At 42.3% G+C, this 22,634-nt stretch overlaps 1 protein-coding gene across 1 annotated transcript in view; it reads left to right on the top strand.

Annotated features, from left to right (window-relative positions):
* Window positions 1-22,634, top strand: part of LOC107227614 (dynein axonemal heavy chain 2) — a 732,784-nt gene that overhangs the window by 463,538 nt on the left and 246,612 nt on the right. Inside the window, exons 24-25 of the mRNA XM_046746102.1 lie at window positions 8,420-8,586; window positions 10,541-10,761. Of these exons, the coding sequence (XP_046602058.1) occupies window positions 8,420-8,586; window positions 10,541-10,761 (388 nt within the window). The remainder of the gene's footprint in view (window positions 1-8,419; window positions 8,587-10,540; window positions 10,762-22,634) is intronic.

Genomic DNA, 22,634 nt, shown 5'->3' with positions numbered 1-22,634 from the left:
GTTTATCTTGGTTACATAACGTTGGTAAAATTTAGTTTTAGTGTTGTGCCGTGATCTCTTTGTTTGTGGATTCTTCTGAGAAATTTTTAATGGTGTTTTGATTTACTAAAACGTTTGTGCTATTCGTAATACCGTTTATTGTTTGCATTTCCACGTCTTGATTATGATCTTTTGCTCGTTGTTATTATCATCATTACTGATGATGATATGTTACCCCTGTATGCATAAGGGAAGAGAATGTGGAGATGCTTTGTATAATTGAATATTTTATTGTAATTCTTAGACGATTCACAGTTTCCGTGTAAAAAATGTGCATGCATCGGGTTGCAAGCCGGCGTATTTACCGATCCAGGATTGTGAGTGGGGAGAGGTTGTGAAATTGATCAATATGGCTGTTCATGTGGCTAAGCAAAAATTAAAAACCTGCACACCCCCAACCACCGTTGGGTCATGTGAGGGGGAAAAAAATCGGTCAACGAAAAAGCAGGTAGTGGGCAGCGCGCAGTGGTGACTGGGTGGAGGGCTGCAGTGATGGACCACCGCAGCCATCAAAGAATAGAAAATGTTATGACAAAACAATTCTGAGCCTGCACACTCCACCCCTTGTTAGCGTGGGGCAAGTGATGGGAAAAATCGGTCAACGAAAAGCAGATAGCGAGCAGTGTTTGGCGTGAGAAAAATTTTGTCTTGTCGACTCTTGACCGGATGCTTTGTGCACATACAATTTTGGGGTTTATGACTCTTTATAACGAACAAGTCCGAGCCTGCACACCCCCAACCATATGAGCGTGGAGCATGTGATGGGAAAAAAATTGGTTTTTGCTCGGTGGAGGGTTAGCGTGTCTCCTTTCGTTCAAATCCGAATAGCTGTTTGAAACTTCTCTAGCATTTTGAAAAATCCCTCGTGCAGAAACAGGTGTTTGACAAAGTGAGTGGTGAAAAATGGTGTTCATTCGAAAACCCGAAGACTTCAACGAGTTTCTACTTTTGTGTACTTTATAGAATATATATAGTGCTACACCAATCCTCTTACGATACTGCGAATGCCGATTTTTAATTTCCGACTTGGTTTGCTTTTTATCACCTTCTAGGCTTTTCAGTTCACGCGGGAGTTTACTGTACATATTTGTTGTTTCTATTGCATGATTTTTAAAGCCAATAGTTTTATTGATCTTTGATATTAGTATAGTTTTATGTCTGGTTTTCCGCGAGGATTGCGAATATTGATCTTTCAGGTTTTGATAATGATAAGATAGACATTCTAGCTTATATTTTTCCTTTATCCTTAAGGGTTCCAATAAACCAGGTTTCTTTTTTTTTATTAATTTCCATAATCTTTGCTGTACTCGTTCCAAGGAACCCATCACGTTGTCGTAGGCGCCTCCCCAGGCCAGTATACCATAGCCTGTTATGCTTGCGAAAAGCGCATGATATATTATAATCAATATTTTCCCGCAAACGAAACGTGACAACCTCCAGAAAACGTACAGCAAATACCTAACTCTTTTAGTATTCGCTTCAATCTGGCTATCCCATCTAAGTTGAAAATCGAAGATGACCCCCAGATATTTGGTTGCGTGTACTCGCTTTATGTGTTGTCCCTTTATATTAAATTGAATCTCCACTGGGATGCTATTCCTGTAGGCACCAAAGGTAATGAATACAGTCTTGGAAACGTTCAAGGTCAATTGATTGAGAGCTAACCAATCACCTACTGAGTCGAGATAGTTTAACATTTTTACCCAAGCTTTCCGCCAATCTGTGTCAGTACTCATTACCACTGTGTCATCGGCGAAGGAGACTATACAGCCTTCCGGCAATTCCTCAAAAATACCGTTCATAAAGAGCAAAAATAATAGTGGACCCACTATAGATGCTTGAGGCACGCCCATCGCGACCTGGCCTGATCTACTCTTTATATTATTCAACTTTACAAGAGAGTTCTGCCCGATAAATAATTTTTCATGATTTCTAGTTCTTTGCCCCGTATATCATATCGATACATTTTCGTGAATAGAATCTCATGGTTCACCGTGTCGAAGGCTTTAGCTAGATCAAGATAGGTCGCAATTGTTGCATAGGATTTGTTAATATTTTCATACACGGTATCCGTTACAAAAGCAAGTGCATCATTTGTGCCCTTTTTTTGCTTAAAACCAAACTGTAAATTTGAAAGAATATTATTTACATCTAGGAATTTAACTAACCTCTTGTGTATTAGTTTTTCAAAGATTTTCGCTATATTCGAGATCAAAGATATGGGTCTATAATTCTGTACAAGATTTCTGAATCCACTTTTGTAAATTGGAAATATTTCTGCCATTTTCAGAGCATCTGGCCAGACAGACTTCAGAATGCACAAGTTGAAAATGTGTTCCAACGGTAAACAAATATATCATGAAATTTGTTTAAAGATGCTAATTTTGATTCTATCGACACCTCCCGCTTTTTCTTTGAGTGAATGTATTGTGCCGAATACTTCAGCACTTTTAATTGGTTCCATGTAAACAGTTTTTGAATTGAAGTTGGGCATCCTGATTTGTTTGTTTGGTGCATTTATCTTATTCGCCAACGAAATTCCCACTGTACTAAAATACTCATTTAATACATTGGCAATCTGTTGGTCATCTTCGATTCTTGTCCCATTATAATTCAGGTGATCGATATTGTGTGCTCTTTCTTTGGAGCCCTTGATTTGCGAGTTTATGAATTTTCAAAGTTTCTTATTATCCCCTACTTTAGCTTTTGCTAGGTTGCTATAATAATTATTTTTTGCTGTTTGCAAGATATTCTTTAAACTTTCAACATAATTTGCGTATCTAATTTTCAAGTTCATGTTTCCAGGACCATCTTTCCATAATTTGTAGAGTTTAATTTTGGTACTGCATGATTTTATAATAGCTGGAGTAACCCAGCTTTTCCTAGCTTGCTGATCTTTTTCTTTTCTTTTTGTGGTTGACTTCTTAGTAACAGATTTGATTAGAGTAATTAGGGCATTTACCGCCACATTCGGATCAGATATTTCATTGATCTTGTGCCAGTCTTCTTTCTCACAGTTCAATTTTAGTTTTTTGTAATTAACGAAATCAAATTCCCTGTCAGACTTTTGAGAATTTTCACCCACAAGCATCAAGAGCAATGGATAATGATCCGGATATGGTACCATCAGCTTCACTGATTTTATATTTGTTATTTGATTTTGACAAAAATATTGCCAATACATGACCCTTTTTTAGGATACGTAGTATTTGGCCTGGTTATTCTATTAAAGTGAGGTATATATCTGTTCTCAAGTAAATGGTTTAAATAATTTTCCTCATCTAGGTCGCTCAGTTTTAGTAAATCGATATTGAAGTATCCTAATATAATGTGGTTCTTGTCCTTTATGTGGTTTTTCTAAAACTCTTTGAGTGCCTCGACGAAGTAGGTTTTGTTACAGTCATGGCATCTGTATATGCCTGATACCTTGTACAGAGTTTTATCCACTCTCATAGTTGCAGTTCATGTCTTTAAATCCCCAAAAATTTCAGTGGTACTGTTTTGTTGTAATTCTTCCCTAACATACATTACAACCCCATCTGACTGATTTATCGAACCCAGGTTATAATACATTGTATACCCTGGGAGATTATAACTATCAGGATATGGTATTCTCCACGATTCTGTACATTCTATTACGTGTGGTTGTGTTCTCATACCACCAATAAAAGACTCTACCAATTCAAAATTGCTTTGTAAACTTCTTATGTTCAATAGTAAACAAATAATATCATTCTCCACTTTTAAAGTATCATTGAGTGTACGAAAATCAAACACCTCTTCTTCTATTGCTGTCTTATTGTGCCCCTCTTCTTCTGCCTCGCCTGTTATGTTTTGATCGTCTGCTTTTCCAGTGCCGTAGCGCGTTTCGTCACCGTTCCCACTCTTCCCAAATGATTTGGAATATTAGGTGGCGTAGGGTAGTCCGTATTCTCTATGAAGTAGTTGATTTTGGATTTTAAATATTCACATTTCTTGGTGTCTGTTGCTGTGTGATTGACGTCATTATGTTTTGTATACTTCTCATTTCCACATATACAGTTTACACACTTAGTGATTTCACTATCACAGTCGTCAATACAATGGTCACCAGCACATTTATAACACCTCAGAGGATTAGAGCATTTTTTCCAATTATGTCCATAACGTCCACATTTTATGCATGGTTTTAAATTTAGGTCATCATGCACTTTACAGCTTTGATGGCCCACAAACATCTTGTACCCATTATTTTTCACTACTAAATACATATCTGTCATCACCTCAATTATTGCACTCATTTGATTCTTTGAATTTTTGAACATGTGTACAACTGTGCACTTTTCCTGAAAGGCAGGAAAATTTCGAGCATTCAAGTCTATTTCTAGTTCATCCTTAGTCAAATCATTTTCCATTCCCACAATTTTTAATCTAGGATCTTTTTTTTTGTCCATTTTAACTTCATATTGGTCTTGCATTCTTGTTCCCAAGACGTCCAATAAATCTTCTGTATCTTCTTCATGTTGACATATTACTATTACCGAACTATTTTTTTTCCGATTACTTTTTTGATTGGTACACTTGTTTCCCGGCTGAGGATAGTTACAGCATCTTTATATGTAGATTTTTTACGCATTTCTTCAGTTGCTGTTATCACTATCTCGGGCGCTTTTTTAGTTATACGCATTTTAGGTGCCGTATTCCAGCACACATTTGCGTTTTTTGCTTTTCCAGTTTTAAGGTCTTTGTTTTCCTTCAACAAGGTGCATTTTTCCTTGTAACTCATGATTCAGTTGTTGAAGTAGTTCGTTTTATGTCCTCATAGCGAGTATCTCATCCTCCGCTTCATCGCCAAAGATTGTTTTATTATGGCTGTTTGTTGATACATTCAAGCTGATATTATGTAAATAATCGTTATGTAATTTATTTTTTTCAGTCATTTTCACTTCAGGGATAATTTTTCTGGCTTCTTCATTCAGTGTTGTTTTGTCTGATTCTGAGGTTAGATTGAGCGCACTGTGTTCAGGACAGATTACTGGACAATTACTCACATATTTTCCGTCTTTTATTCTGTTAAAATCTGCTCTCCGGTGAGCACCATCACATATTACACAAACTACCATGGTAGCTTTCGCACCACGGCTGCATTTTAATATAACTTCTTCAGGTTTGTCCGGAGAATCGTTCTTGCCCGCCATATCAAGTTGATCGTCGATATTTGAATTTAGAATTATTTTTTACGTAATTAATGAAGATTGCGTACATTTGATGAAGTACAACTAGGAGAGAACAATATTATCCATTTCTTGATGTATTAAAACACGAGCCGTCATTATATTTAAAATCCATTCGTCATCCATTCCATCATTCATTCACTCCATGTGTATATTGTTTGAAAATGGTATATACTGTGACGTGGCGTTTCAGAGTCGCCCGTCACAAAGGCACACAACCGTTATTATTTCTAGTTTACGCGTCCTCGGCGGGGTACTCCAACCGAACTCGATACTAAATAGGCAATAACTACTTTTAACTAATTCTTTCTTTGTAAATTCTGTATTTCGCGCTTCGGCGCACGCTAATAAGGTACTTGGTCGACAACGATCCTGACCACCGAAGGACCAATAGCTACCGTTTCCAGCTCTCGACGACTTCGCATACCGAAGGTCTAATCAGACTATACTGGCTACCTTGGTGCACTTGTCTTGCTACCGGGGTAGCATCCATCCGAACCTTCCGTATCGCCTCGACTGCCGGTGAACAGGGAAATAAAAATCCTCCCGACGGCCGAGGGCATCGCTCCTCAAGGAGGAACCAGCCGCCCGCTCTATCGGATGCCGTAAGGATGGCGTGGAGGGCAGACCGTAGCCTGCCATCTTCCGACTTACCGGCCTGGTGCCGGACCGACCCCAACCCACTACGTCCAGATTGATGAAGTCAGCTTTCCGAGGATCGACGCAGCCTTCCTGTCAGCAAGGACTAATTGTGTGGGTCGTGGTCCACGGTTTAGCCAACCGTCTGACTGCATGACCTCGGGTATAGGCAGCCGGCTACTGCCTGTACAAAAGCCGGTGGAAGTGAACAGTGAGGCGTCACTCTCCACTCGGTAATTCTGACCGAGAGGCACCCTGTGTATGCCTCTGTCAAAAAAGTCCCCGATGATAGGCAACCTGGACAGTAAATTGAAGCAGCTATTAAATCGTACAAGTTGATGTCAATGACGAAATCGCGAGCAGCACATTACGCCACATCTAGCGGAATCTTCGAAAACGCATGACCACGCCGTAACCAATATTCGCCACAGGGGGATGGCCTATTTGCGGTGGGGGTCAACCAACCAATCAAAGAAAAAAAGAATCACCTCACGACAACCGCGAGATCGGTGAGCCGAACTCCGACCTCCTTCTATTCTACGCTTGACCTGTTGAGTGACAGCCACGAATTTCTGAATCCTCCCGATATAAGCTCTCGATCCTTCTTCCTCTACCGCTACCGTTTCTATCTTACAATCGTTTTGCTCTACCGTTAGATTCTTCGTGTAAATTTAAGTCCTTTCCGTCCTCCCTGTTTTCCCCTGTTTAATATCACAAGTTTTATATAAATTAGTTTCAGTGTTGTGTGCCTGAGATGATCTAGTAAGGTAAGGCTTCTGCCTCAGTATTGTATCGTCACGAAGTTGCTCATAATTTCTATTCTTATGGTATTCATCGACTTTACGTGAATCATGGTCCACGGATTAGAGTTGCAGTAAGCCGCCGTGTGACTGCATGATTTCAGTAAATAATTATTTTCGTGTCTGAGCGACCTCGTAACTGCCGAATAATTAATTCTTTTGTATTTATGACTTTTCTGATTATTTGTGAATTTATATCAGTCTGCTTCTGTATTTTCTATCGTATTTTGAGCCCTATTGGCTTTACGTTTCATTTCATGATTATTTGTAATAGTAGTGTGCCTTATATTTTATTTCTGTTATTGCTTATTGTATTTTTCTTCATTTTCGTGCTTATTGTATCGTGTGTCGAGTTCCTTGGAGTATAACCGAGCATAGAATCAGCCTCTAAATATTACCGCACCTTTTTCTATTGCTATTGGCAATTCTATATTATTTTTGCCTGTTATTCTTTTCTCTGTATCTTGTTAAGTTAAGTTCTGCGTATTATTCTTGATTCTTTTGTACTGCGGTGTATTTAGTGTATTTCTTTATTTTGTGAACTTTCCGAAATTTTCACTCTCTCATAATTTTGCATTTTGTATTCTCTCGAAAGTTATGTTTAGGAATTCATTGTTTAATTCCTCAGATCCGTGATCATTATAAATTATTGATTCTATCGTTTATGAATAATTCTACCGAAAGTTATCTAGTCGATCGTTTACGCTACCGATTTTGTAAATTGTTAATGAATGTCAATCTCTCGTACTGGTTATGATCTATGGTAAATTCGTCGTATTATCTACCGAGCTATCGTTACCTTTTTTTCTACCGATTGCAGTAGAGTTCTCTCGTTTTCAATTGACAGAATAATAATTTTCGTAGCGTCATTTGCAACTTGGATAAGATCACGTCGCCCAGTGACGTGTAGTTTAAGTAAATTCTTGCATTATATCGCTTCTCCCGACCCACGTTCATTTTTCTCTATTAACTACCGTCCCTCGTTTCAAAGCTACCGTTCTCTATTTATCTTTCGTACGGTTTCGTGTTATTTTTATTGATTCATATTATTGTTTGAAAATCGACGCTAACGTGTCTGGCGCCCAACATTATTGATTTTGTTATAGTTTCATATTCTGAATAAGTGGAGAATCGCGCCAAAGTGTCAACGGTAAGTCTTCCTCCGAGGGTGACAGAATTTAGCGTTACAATATATATATTTAAAACTAGAAATAATTGTAAAGAATTGTCTTTCATTGAGGCACGATACTCTTGGTTGCACTATGTTTAATTGTTTTTCGTTTTAAATCGTCTTTCTTTAATTTTTCTGTGGCTTTCGGAGTTTTTACTAATTAATTTTAAATGTTCTTCTTCATGGTAAAATTCACTTTTATTGTACGTTTATCGATTCTCGATTTTTGATGTACAATTTAGGAGATGGGAACCTCCGAACCTCCTTCCTAGAGAGACGTTGACCAAGACCCTCTTTTTCTTCTTAAATTTGAAATTGGTAACCAGGTGTCCCACTCCATGTCTGTAATTTCATCCGCTCGTGTCGTGCTCATCGAGCGGTTATATTCGAATCGTTACAATTGAGAACTCGTTTAATCGAGAACTTTGCTTGATTATACTCAACTTCACCAACCATCTACTTTTTAATAGATAATACAAATCATTTTTATTATCATTTCAATCATGACCTATGTCTTAGTACAGATTACTTACTATTTCTTTCCAATTCTCTTACAGGAAGCTATAGAATGTAGGATCGAAAAACGAACGAAAGGTGTGTACGTTCCATTCGCTGACAAGACTATGATCACATTTATGGATGACTTCAATATGCCGATGAAAGAAATCTATGGTTCTCAGCCCCCCTTAGAATTGATACGTCAGTGGATAGGATACGGATTTTGGTAACTGAAGACTATTGATTCTACATTCATTTTAAGGCTTCTATTATCCATTTTTAGATATTTTCACTTATAGGTGTAATTGATAACCGTACCCTATACAAATGAACTATTCTACGTTATAAACTTTATAAGTACATAATAACAATGCTTACTGAGCTAAGAATAATCGATGCATCGATTAATCGAGTCTGAAAAAATAATCGAACACAACTCGATTGATTCGGTAAACATTAATGGATTAATCGATTATTTCGTATTTCTTTGAAACGGTGGATTTAAAACCAAAATTTAGCAAATTTCAGTACGTTGTCTGTTTAGTCGTTTGACCAGAGTTCTTCTCTAACTCCAATCGGGATGGGATGAGTGAGTGAAAGGGTGAATAAATAAATAACACGATTTCGCGGGAAAGACAAGATGCTTGCTTCGGCATAAAAACCCTCACGGGGTAGAGGGAAAAGCCGAAGCAAGTCAAATGTTTATTAACTGCGAATCAAATTATCATAATACAGGATAATACGGTCGCTGGTGCGTTCCTTATCAAAAACGCATATGAGTAAACCATGAACCGCAACTTCCGTCGCTAACGTGGAAGCGGGTAAGGGGGAGCATCAAGGTGGCCCATAGTCGTGCAAACAGCGGTCCCGACGACTCGGGGATCCAACGCTGAAGTGCTCGGGCGACAATATGTCGCCGCGTCGACGCTCGCCTCGGAGACGGGCACCTCCGATCACCAGAGGGTGAACCGCGTTTCCCTAGACCAATCTGAAACTCATAAATCTTAAAACTACGAGAAACAGAATAATCGACGCGCGCGGGTAAAGGAAAAGCCTAATACGTCCTACCTATTCGAGCGCTCGAGACTAACTAACTCGCGCTGCGCCCTCACCGGCCAAGCGAACGTACGTAACAGACGCTTCGAGTCTCGGCCCGCGAACTTCTGGCGCGGACAATAAGTACGTAATTTGAATCACTATAACGTTGAACTGGTAGTAATGTGAAATAAGGAAGTAAATCTGTTGTTGTGACTCTTTTTCACCTTATAAGTGATAAATAGGTACAACATACGAATATAATGAAAACTAAAATATTTATTGTCATAAATTTGCAAACTCACGTAATAATAATAACAAAGTTGCGTGAACATCTTTGTCTTTGTCTTAATAACGGATTTTTTTTTTTGATAATTCATAGTTTTATTAAAATATTTTCAATTTCAGCTAAAAATACATTCGCCTTTCACTAATTATATCAAATAGGTACTTAGTAAGTAAGACAATGATAATAATTGATAGTCTAATCACATAAATTATTATTGTAATTCATCGTTCTTGGAATTAAAAATCAAACACCGATGGTGAGTGTTGAGAAATGTGTGATGAGAAGAACTCAGAACATTGCAAATAAGTTAAGTTTTATTCAATGTACAATTCGATCAGTGTGCTATTCCATGTATGAGTGTGTCTAGATTCTATTAAGCACTTGAGAACCACTTTTTAATGTATGAGTGTGTCTAGATTATATTAATCAGTTGAGAAGCAGCGCATGAATTGTATCACGATACTTTTGAATTGAAAGTGTACTGTTAATATCCAAGTGCGAGCACAATGATACTTGAAGTAATACTGACTGCCAGCTAGAAGAGCCGGTAACTAGGCGCGTTCTCAGAGATAATGGATAATTTTGGCTAGGTCACGTTGAGCGACAGCTGCTTCTTGAGAGATGCCTTTGAGAATACCGATTCTCAAACAGTGAGGAAAAATAATCGAGTTGGTCCATTAATCAAGTTTCAAAAATAACCTATAATATTCAATTAATCTGGAAAAAATAATCGATTGTTTTTAGTCATTCTTAATACAAAGATAGTATTGTGGAAAATTTATTAATAACTATTGAGTTGCAGTGACTTTGATTCTCCGTATTAACCTTATTGAAAAGATGTATTCGTCTATTATAGGTACGATCGACAAAAGCAAACTCGAAAATACATTCAAAAGATGCAATTATTAGCTGCAATGGGACCACCCGGGGGTGGCCGTAATTCAATTACGAATCGGCTACTCACTAAGTTCAATGTGATTAATATGACATTTCCGGCAGAGAAGCAAATAGTTCGCATTTATGGCACAATGTTGAATCAGCAGCTACATGAATTCCACAATGAGGTCAAATCTCTGGGTAAGGATGAAAATTTAAATAAAATTTGTTACTGTGGTATATATTGTAACGTCGCATATTCAATACTCGATACAAATAGCTTCTCGAACTCTAGGCAAAATCCAGATTAGAGATCTCACTATAGTGACTGTGGATAAAGTAGAATACAGCGTTTGGACGAGGGTCACGCATCCGAAACTCCAAGACGGGATACTTTACATGCCAGCAAATGAGATATTTCAGAACTTTTTTTTTTGTTTTCGTGTTTATGCGACACCAAGTAGAGGATATACAGCGAAAGTGGATACAGTAAACTCTGTATAGTTGCACGTCCTGGGAGCTGTAGGTGTGTGAAATTCTTGGAAAAAACGCAACTATGCAGCGCCTCTTTCAATGGCTCTCCGTAACCGCCTTTTGACCAATCCCGTGTAACGGCTCGAGCGTGCCGGCAATCAAACACATAACCTTTCGCACACACGAAATGAATATGTTTCTCTTCAAATTTCGTAATGATTGTATGTACGTATGGACTCCAAGGTGGAATGAATTGAAGATTCATTTCAGATATTCCACAAAAATAGAGATCTCTATGAGATCTATAAAGGCTTCATCAAAGGTACATTATTGGCATTAGATAGCCAATTTCTAGTTGATTCTCTGGTTGCTGACTCGTAAACAATTACTCGCCGGAGAACGCGTAAGACAATTTCTGTATTCACTTTTTCTGACGATTCTGCACTGGTAGTAGATGATTTTTCTGGCAATAGTGACTTCTGGCATTTAGATATCATGACAAGTGAGACTTCATCCCATGCTTCAGTCATCCAAAAAATCACATTTTTCATATTGATAGATTTCAATTGGCATTCGCTGAAAAATTATTCTGTGCGCCATTCAATATGAATGATACAAGTAAGCGCCTGTATTTCTCTTTCGCTGTTGCTATCATTCTCTGATCCATTGGTTGGATCAGGAAGGTTACGTTTGGTGGTAAAAATAATACCGCGAAGCCATCAACATTTATAACTTCCGGTATCAGATGTGATGGAGCATTATATAAGATCAATACAGCTTTCGAAGGTAAGTCGTGTTTCTGAAGAATTATCGATTCGTGAGAGACAAACTCTTTGAACAATACTCAAAATATAGCCTGACTCATCCATGCACTTGCTTGGTGTGTATAGTACAATAGAAAATCGTGTTATCCACTTGTGACAGATTGCGAATGACTCTGATGACTGGCGTGAGTGGTATTTAGGACAGGGGGGGGGGGGGGGTACCCCGAAGCAGGTTTGAAAAAAAGAGCTGGGATGGGGGAGGGGGGGGGGGAGGAAGAAGGAAAAGGCGGAGGGTTTAGGTTACCTCTTTATGTGCGGGGCTCCGTATGTACTGGGTCCGGAAGTAGGACGGGAGATGAGGTGCGGGGAAGGTGAGGAAGGGATCGAGGATGACGGATGAGAGGCTGCGGGCGCCGGCGGGGTCCCACGAGTTGCGACGGAGGTCGCGGGGGTCCCGCGTACAAACTGCGCGGGATGGGTCACGTTGGCTTACGCGTGGTACAAGCCTCTATGAGGCTTGCTTCTGGCGGAGCCGTGGGGGGTCCTCCGTGCTTACACAGACTTCGAGCGCGTGGGCCCGCGGAGGGGGTGGTGAAAAAAGAGGGGGATGGTGGCGGTGAAGATAGATGAAAAGAGCGAAAAGGAAGAGAGATTTAGATTTTAGATTTAGATTTAGATTTATTAATGTACATTGTGTTGTACAATACATAGAAAATAGAATTAATTATTAATTTTACAGAATTAATGTAAAAGAGTATAGTATATTTGTGTGAGCGTGTGGAATGAAATGAGGTGACGTGTAGGGTAATGTGTTTATGTGTGGTGTTTGTGAGTGGACGCAGAGAACTATTTCTCCTGTTCCAAGAAATATAGCTTAGCCAGTGTTTTAAAGTGAGAGATGTTTCTAGTGTTGCGAAGATGAGGCGGTAATGAATTCCATAGATAAGAGACACTGATATGAAATGAATTTCTCAGTGACTCTGTGGCGAAGGGGGGGATGTCTAGAGGTGTCACCTCCCCCCTCACAGGTCTGAGTGCAACGTGGAAGTCGAAGAAGGCCAGGATGTAAGCTGGTGTAGCAGTGTTGAAAATTTTTCTTAAAAAGCAGGCCATGAAATATTTCCTACGACCAGCGGTGGTATGCCATTGCAGCTCGCGCCTGTGAGGGGAGATGTGCTCATCCCTCCTTACACTGTACATGTAACGGATGCCAGAGTTAGCCAGTCTTTGCAGTTTAGTGTCTAGTTCGTTTGTCAGGTCACAGTATACCAGTGAGCAGTAGTCAATGATTGGGAACAAGAGAGCTTGCACTAGGTGTTTGCGCAGTCCCAGGTTGGTGCTCTTCCTGAAAAAGTAGAGTCTGTACATGAGGGAGTGGGCACGCTTACACAATTGTGTAACGTGATCCTTCCAGTTTAGCTTGGCATCAAGCACCAACCCCAGGCTGCGGACAGAAGATTGGTAATTGACCCGGGCTCCTCCTATGATGATGTAGGTGTTAGCAACAGAAGGCAAAGCATTTATGTAATAGGGGGAACCCAGGACAATTGCCTGAGTTTTGAGTACGTTTAGTTTAAGATGATTGTGTGCTGCCCAACGCGATACCCTTTCGGCATTAGCTGACATCCTTGAGGAACAAGAGTCAAGCTCCTCGAGATGGCACTGAGTATAGATTTGCAGGTCATCCGCGTATATGAGGTGTGAGATATCAGAGTCAAGGCAGAAACTGATGTCATTGATGTACAACGAGAATAACAAAGGTCCCAGGACGGAACCCTGTGGTACTCCCGTGTTAAGTGGGCGAAAGATGGAGAGTTCACCGTTGTCACCAATGACAGCTTGTGTTCTGCCCGAGAGGTACGAGGCGAGCCAGCGGATGACCTGCTTGGAGAAGCCGAACGTGGATAGTTTTTCAAGCAGCTTGACGTGGCACACCGTGTCAAAGGCCTTGCTGAAATCGAAGAGAAGGAGAAGTGTTACCTTCTTTTTGTTGATGCCCAGCCTAACATCGTCAGTCAGCTTAATTAGGCCCGACTGAGTACTGTGGCCGGCGCAGAAACCAGTTTGTAGACAATCCAGGTAAAGCCTAGTCTCAAGATGTTCTGAGATTTGTCTGTGGACCAGCCATTCCAACGCCTTGGACAGGAAGCACAAAAGAGAGATCGGACGATAGTCAGTTAAAGCTGTTGGAGAGCTGACTTTGTTTAGAGCGTGCACTAGTGACTTTTTCCAGGCAGAGGGGAAGTGCGACTCGCACAAAGACAGGTTTAAAATACGACAGAGTATGGGTGCGAGTACGGGCATTGCTTTATGAATGACAACCTGGGGGATGCCGTCGCTGCCTCTTGCCTGAGAGTCAAAATGCGATATTGCTGCTAAAACGTCTGACTCCCTTATCTCCCTGAAATCGAAGCTTGTGTGGATGTTCAGACCCTCGAGCCTTCGCAGATAGTCCTCAACAGCGGGGGCAGATGGATCGTTGGAAATGCCACTAATATGCGTGTTGAGGTCTTCATTGGAGAAGCGAGATGGTGGTTTTTCCCTGGGTGTTGTTATTCCGAGTTTCTCAAGTTCTCTCCAGATCTCGCCGACATCAGTTATGGAGGACAGGCGTGAATGGTAGTAGTTCAGCCTAGCCTCCTCAACCTGCCTGTGAGCATCATCCCTGGCTAGTCTATAGAAAAAAAGATCTAGGGGGAGACGTGATCTGCGAAAGCGTCTGTAGAGTCTGTCACGCTCCTTCAGAATGTCACGAAGAGCCGCGGTGAACCACGGGTGACGTTTGAGTCCGACTGTCATTGTGCGTAATGGGGCGAGATGATTTATGGCGTCAGTCAGGTTAGTGTAGAGTAATGTGATGCATTCGTCAAGTGATGAGGTGTGAAGTAGTGACCAGTCGCGCGCGTTGAGGAAGTCAGTTAGCTTTTTATTGCAGATGCCTTTGTAGTTTCTGTAAGTGTAAGATTTAGGTACGTGTCGTGGCATCCGTACGTCGAGAGTGGCCGTTATAAGATCGTGTCCATTAATGAACGGTGTGTCTGTCTTCCAGTGGGCGAGCAGGCGATCCTGTTCGTCAATTAGGCACAGATCAAGCCAGGTGTCAGTTTCCGGTTTATGATGCGTAGCACCATACGGAACTGACCGGAGGGAGTTCTCCTCAATGAAGGCCCTGATGAACTTGGCATCTTCAGAGGAGGAGAGCTGATCGGCGTTGAAATCACCCATGATGAGTTTCGTGGAGTAGGAGTGCATACAAGTTGTGAGCCTTTCTATGAAATCGTTGCCCTGGATGAAAGGGGCATGCGGCGGGCGATAAACAACTCCTACAAAGATAGGTGTTATGCCTTTAGCAGTGATCTCACAGAAAAGGTACTCCGGCTTGCCTGGCTTGCCCGTCCAGGTGTTTTCAGATGAAGCGATGATCGTAGCTGTCAAGGTGCTGTGTATGTAGAGGGCCACACCTCCACCGTTTCGGTTTCTGTCCCGTCTGAACAGTATGTAGTCGTCGAGAAGAGGGATAGACTGTACATTGTCATCTAACCAAGTTTCAGTCACAGCTATAATGTGGAAGAAGGGACGAGTAGACAAGAAGAGCCTAACCGCCTCAATGTGACCCGTAAGTGAGTTTGCATTGAAGTGGCAGGCCCTTAATCCCGCGGACAGAGACACCTTGGGAGAAGAGGATGAAAATGAAGATGAGCTTGCAGAAGATGAGTGAGATGGTGGCTTTGGGCGAATGATACGTGTGTGTGTGTGACGTTTTCCTCAGTGGCTGCTGGAGTTGTCGTTGATGTTGTTGTTGTTGCTGTTGCTGGTTGAAGGGTTGCTGTTGCTGGGTGGCGGGGTTGCTGGCGGGTTCCTCAATAAAAAAACCGCCAGATCATCCTCGCTACTGATGGTAGTGGCCTTTTCTGCCGCAGCCGTGGACCGGACGTAAATCCTCCCGCCCCTGATGTAAGACCGGCAACCAGGTCTCCTTCTGACCTCCCGCCAGGTCCTGACGCAGAGCTTTTGTATCGCTGGAGGGAGCAGTTCATTGACATTGATGAGCCCTTGATGGTGGGGGGCCCTTGCTTCCTCCAGGATACTCGCGTCGAGCTCAGCCGTGTGCAGCCTGCCCCTCCGGATCTTCGCCCTGATGGTCGAGCGGGCAAGGGCATCGGAGGACAATGTAACAGCGATGGGAGGAAGTCTGCTGTCTGGGGCCCTGACGTCGATGGTCTCGTCCAGTCTTCCCATGACTCTTGCCCCCGCAATGTCCCTTCTGGGGACTGTAGGGTCGAGGGCGGACACCACAGCATAGGCCAGGAGATCGATGGAAGTCTCCCTCGTATAACGCAGCTCCGAGACGACCACTTCTCTGCTGCTTTTGTTGTTGTTGTTGTTGATCTCCTGCTGCTGCTTTATTTTCAGCAGCTCCCTTCGGAGACTGGCAATTTCCGAGGGGACAGTGTTGCCAGCATCGTTGTCCAGGGTGTTGTTGTTGCTGGTGGACTGCTGAGGAGGTGGCCCAGACAGCACGACCTCTATTTGTGCCCGCAGCTCTGCGATAGTCTGTTCAGCATTTGTTATGCGAGTTTGGAGCTGGGGCAGGTCGTCTAGGACGTTGAGCCGAGTCTCAAGAAGGCCAAGCCTCGTCTCCAACCCTGAGACCTTGTTGACGGTGACCCTAAGGGACTCCGCTGCCTCATCCTGCCCCTCGCGAATTTCCTTGATGGCCTCGAAAATATCCCGCAGCTTGACGTCCTTTCCGATAGTGGCCGTATTAGGTGGGCGCACAGGAGAATGGTTGCGCGAGGAGGTGGTCGATTGGGGCGCCGAGGAGGGCTTCTTCTTGGTGTTACTGCCCTTCAGGATGGCATTGAGCGAGGCATCCAGTCTCGCCCTGCTGGTAGAGTCCACACACTTGGCACACGCAAATATCGGAACACCTCTCAACTGCACGGAGCGAAAGGACATACAACGAGTGTGGAAGGCGTTGTGACAAACCTCACACTGTTTAGGGTCCTTGGTCTGTATGTTCTTATTACAGACCTCACAGATGGTTTGGTGCGCATCCGTAACTTTCTCTCCAGTTGCACTTGTTTTGCTCATTTTGTCGGCAACTTACTGGCAGTCGATAATGTAGCGGGTGCGAGAGGGTAAATGTAGTTGATAAGTTACCGACAAAGCAACGTGGTACCCTTCTCTTCACTAGATGACAGTCGGAAGAGAAGAGGATAAGAGAGAAAGTGGCGCACCGACCTGAACTGATGATGATGTTCGCCGTCGCCTCGAGAGATGTCGCCTCATGTGCTGTTTTGAAGAGCAGAAGAAAGCCGTGCAGGAGAAAAGTGAAGCCAGGTAAAGCGTAGCAGTTTGAGGTTAGGAGCGAGAGCCAAGACTTTGCGTCAAGATGACAGTGTGTGAAGAGTGCATCCTCCAGCGAAAATCATGATAGGCTGAAGGTTGCAAAAAGGAGCGTGCAACGAAACTGCAAGAAGAGCGCCCGAGGGCAAAGAGCAGCAGAAATAGCAGTTCGAAAGATTAGAGTAGGCAGAAGCGTCAAGCGTACTTACGTCACGTCGAGAGAGAAGGAGAGAGAGAAAGAAAAGTTTAGGGGACTGTGCCAGGAAGAGAGAAAGGAAAATAGGAAGAAGGAGAATAAGAAAAATCCTGAAAAGGACTGATTTTTGTTCGTTAGCGATTTTATTGAGGATGCGGAGTGCTGCTGGAGCCGGAGATGCTGTGGTGACGTTTGATTGATTCGCTGACAGTGTTCTCTCCCGGCCAGCAGTCGTAGCCTTATAGGCCGGCACGGACCATGGTGAGAGGCTGGCCGGCCAAGTGGGCTGCGCGGAGCGGCGGCGCGGGCATTTGTGCTGTGCATAAGGCTCTGCTCCCTTTGCATTAGAATGCATGCAAAACCGCCCGCGCCGGGTTCGCTCGCGCCTTTTGAGCCGACTCTGGCACGTGAGCGTTGGGCCGAGGGTTGCGGCTAACAATCGTCTTTCGAGATGTTCTTGAACGCTCTCTTTTCCAATCACTGGTAAAGGTAATTTACATGACCCATCTGCATTCGAACAAGGCATTACCGTGATCGGCTCTTTATTTTTTTTTTTAATCTGGTCGCGTTCTTTCGTCTTTACTGGCAAGTGTCTTATTCAGCATCATTTTATAAGCCAGGCTGGTCATAGCTTATGCATAAAATTAAAAAAATTTACTATTTAATAAAATTATAATGTAGAAATAGGATACATTACAAATCTATATTTTTTATAACTTTCATCCATTCTTGTGATACAAAATTCAACTGTTATAAATTTTTACTTGTGAAAAATATATAATCAATAAATGTGAATTTAGCGTGGTTTATTCCTACAAGTAATCCATGAAATCATCATCGTTATCCTGTTCGCTCGCATTATCATCATCATTGGTATTTTCAGCATCTGTCATTATAGCTATAGTTTCCACTCTCCATTTTTCTATAATAATTTCTATCGGTGTATGATTATAATAATTTATATAATATATGCTGTTTGGTCTCACTCGAGCAGCCCGTGCTGCTCCTCAACGATTTCCCGAAGCTCCTCCAGCGAGAACTCGCATGTTGCTTCGGAAAAGCCGATAATTATTTCTTCCTCCGCCTCCTCGTCCTCACCTCAATCAATGATCGACCAATCATCATCATCATCATCATCATTTAAAGCATGGTCTCGAAGAGAATGAGATGACATTTTTTTCAAAATTAAATCGCAGTGAAGAATCTGTAAAAAGAGCAAACCGAAATAGAAAATGAATGGTGCGGACATATGAACTCGGATCTGAAATATAATTACTTGTTATATAATAAAGTACTTACAAAGTCTGTCGTTTTGAAGTTTTCGAATGATTGCTTTTTCACAGTTTGCAACGTTTTTCGTATCTGGAGGGTTGCAAATGTTCAAACGAACACTTTTCCATCACTCGCTTCACCAAACACTTTTCGTACACGGAAGATTTTCGACTGCGCGAAAATTTCAAAATCCCTATTCGAATTTACACCGGGCGTTGGTGGTCAAGAGACTTTTCCGTCCAACGTTATAAATGTAGGTATTCGGGGCAATGGGTCTGGGACCCCATTTTTTTATACCTGCACCGCTAGCCACCTGCATTTTGGTGACCGATTTTTATTACATGCTTGGGAAACTATACATTGGTACTCTACTCGCAGCATTTGCACAGATTTTTATGCTTAGGAGGGTATCCATCATAGGTGGCGGCAGGTTCGCGGAGAGGGGGAGGGGAATAGGATAAAAACCTGTTCCAACATGCTTTGAGGCAAGATGCAGCTGTGGAACCGGGTGACTTCAAACGAGCAATAAACCCCAAAAAATTAGGGATGGTGGGAGGGGGACTGCGGAGCCCGTCAGCTCCGACGTAATTTTTCACATGAATTGCATCATCTCTGCAGAACCGAGAGAGCAATAAACCTCAAAAATTTAGGGATGGCGGGACGGGTGACGGGTTGGCCCAATCTTCTCTGACGTTATTTTTCCCTCCAAGGTGCGCAGAACGCAGTGCGCACCGCCCCCTAATTCTTGAGCTTCATCTGTACAATGCAAGGTGCATCTGACGACTCATCAGTCTTACGCTATACGTGCAAGTGAAAACTTCTGAATATCTTCATCATCCGCGTTATAGTCATGGCCGTCGAAGCGTACATGGGACTTGCAGAGCAGATGGAGGGGACGTGCAATTTGCTGAGAGAGCAACCTCCCGGAGAAGAGAATGACGCTGTCATCAATCATTTGACTGATATTGGAATTGTGAATACCCAAGTTCTGCGCGATATTTCTATGCAACGAGGAACAACCGTTGCCGCGAAAATACGGATCCAACATACAATCACACTCCTACAATCTTGGGTGACGAAGATCAAGCAGTTGCAGCAGCGCGTAGTGGTGACTGGTGGAAATATCAGTACTCCTGCGGGTGAACAGTGAAACGACATCGACAGCGCGTTTGCTAGCAGGACCCGAACGGGGATTGTCACAAATCTCCGTCATAAAAATTTGGACGCCTTTCTGAACGATGCACAGCGCGTCATCACCGAGGAGTTGGAGCTGATACTGCGCGAGGAGGGAAATGTGAAGGTCAACCTCATATTATCGTGCAAATTCGAAAATACCAAGCACGAAGAGATCTCCACCGAAGTTGAGAGCTTCAATACATCCAACGTGGCGATTCTTCTCCCATCGAGCGATATAGATGGTTGGTGTACACGTGCACGGGATGATCTGCTATCGAAGGTGGAAGATTTTGAACAACGTGATTCCGGCTGGAGTACGATTAAGATCCTCAACATCGCTGTAAACATCAACCGCTATCAGCATCTCGCCGCGGGGGCTTCAACATTCATCGAGCTGCTCAAGGATATTCAACGGAAGAAAGCGGTGGTGAACGTGTGGAACGGGGACGAAAGATGCCTTCTCTGGTTCGTCACAGCAGCCCTCTACCCAGTCGACACCAACACCGATAGGACTAACCATTATCGTCGCTATATATCCGAGTTGGACTGTACAGGTATCAAATTTCCTGCTACTCAACATGATGAGAAAAAGCTTGAGGAATTGAATAATTTGCGCATCAATGTATATGGGATAGAATCTCAAACTTTTTCGCATCATGCAAAATCGAATAAAAGCGTCATCGTGCCAATTGTTCTAAGTAAAAATTTGCATAGCGTAAACATTGACACGATTCATCTTCTAATGGGTGAGAGTAATCCGGAAGACGACATGGCTTGCGAGTTTGCACCGAGATTTCACTTTGCTTGGATCGAAGATATTTCACGATTGGTGAGCAAACAATTGTCTGATCATGATGGTCGACTGTTTTTATGTGACAGATGTTTGCGCCACTTCAGCGTGAAACATGCCTACGACAATCACCGACAAGATTGCATTATGCTAAATAAAGTACGCATGGAATTTCCCAAGTCTAAAGATTTAACATTTTCAAATTTTCAAAACAAATGCACCGTTCTGTTTGTCGTATACGCCGATCTCGAATGTATATTAATCCCCGAACCCGTAGATGAATTTGAAATTCGTAAGACTTATGAAATTCAAAAGCGTGTCCCGCACACTGTGGTGTAATGTGTACATTGCACTTACTATGAGACTTCATCGGAGTTCCACGGTAAACGCGGTGTCGAGTGCATAGATTGTTACATGCAGCAGCTCAAAGATTTATTGATTCAAGTAGAGTCACGCATCAAAAACATAATTCCGATGGAGTCTCTTACCGAAGTGCAACGCGATCGTCACATGCGCGCAAAGAATTTTTATATTTGCGAAAAACCGTTTACCCCTAAGGAGAAAAAGTGTCAGGATCACTGTCACTTTACGGGTAAATGTCGTGGTCCTGCTAAAAATCAGTGTAATTTGAATTTCAGAGAGACGCATACAATTCCAATAGTTTTTCACAATTCGTCCGGTTGAAATTCGCACTTTTCAATAAAATCCCTAGCGTCGACTTTCCCCGGTAAAATTACACTGCTACCCACAAATAAGGAAAAATATATATCCTTCACGAAACGCATTGATGGGACAATGATGCACTTAAGATTCATCGATTCGTTTCGATTTATGGCTAGCAGTATCGATAAACTCTCGTCATATTTGAATGATGCCGACAAACACATGATACGTCAATTTTATAGTAATCCGACTGAGTTCAGTTTGATGACTCGCAAAGGCGATTTTCGCTATGAAAACGTTGATTGTTCGAGGAAACTCGATGAAATGCGATTACCTGCAAAGACGCATTTCTACTTCCACCTCTGCGATGCAAATATTTCAGACGCCGATTACGAGCATGCTAAAAATGTTTCGCGGAAATTCCATTTAGAGTCATTGAGGGGATATTCAGATTTATTTTTAAAGACTGATGTTCTTTTGCTTAGCGATATTTTCGATAATTGTCGCGCTAGCTGCTTCAAAACATACGATTTAGATCCGTTGCACATCTACACAGCATCGGGACTTGCTTTCGACGCTACACTCAAATACACGGGGGTAAATTTACAACTTTTAGACAATCCTGAAATGGTGTTACTCATTGAAAGGAGCATTAAAGGCGGCGTAGCGCAGTTCTCTAATCGACACGCTCGGGCCAATAACAGGTTTATGGGTGAAGATTTTGATCCAAACAAAGCGGAGTCATACCTCACGTATTTTGACGTGAATAATCTGTACGGTGTAGCTATGAGCGTGCATTTACCAGTCGGCTCGTTCAAGTGGGAGTATGAGCATGTTGATATAACAAACCACCCGATCGATTCACCGATCGGTTACTTTCTGGAGGTAGATTTAGACTACCCTGTAGAACTCCACGAGGATCATTAAGACTTACCTCTTTGTCCTGAGCATTTCACTCCTCCAGGTAGTAAAATCGCCAAACTCGCGACCACCCTTCATCCTAAAACAAAGTATACATTGCACTATAGAAATTTGAAACATTGTTTGAGTTTAGGATTAAAATTAACGAAAGTGCATAGAATTTTGAAGTTTGCACAGTCTCCATGGCTCGAGCCTTAAATCACTCTCAACACAGACATGCGCAAGCGGTCTAGGAACGAATTTGAGAAAAATTTTTATAAACTAATAAGCAACGCGGTGTTCGGCAAGACTATGGAGAATATGCGAAATCACAAAGATGTAAAATTGGTCACAAAATGGGAGGGAAGAGGTGGTGCGGGAACGCTTATTGCCCGAGCAAACGTTCACAGCTGCACCGTATTTGACGAGGATATAGTTATCATTGAATTGGATCGTGTCAAAGTTCACTTTGCTCAACCTATTTACGTCG

This window comes from Neodiprion lecontei, chromosome 7, assembly GCF_021901455.1.
Source record: "Neodiprion lecontei isolate iyNeoLeco1 chromosome 7, iyNeoLeco1.1, whole genome shotgun sequence".
Lineage (NCBI taxonomy): Eukaryota > Metazoa > Arthropoda > Insecta > Hymenoptera > Diprionidae > Neodiprion > Neodiprion lecontei.
This window is presented reverse-complemented; position numbering and strand designations above follow the sequence as displayed.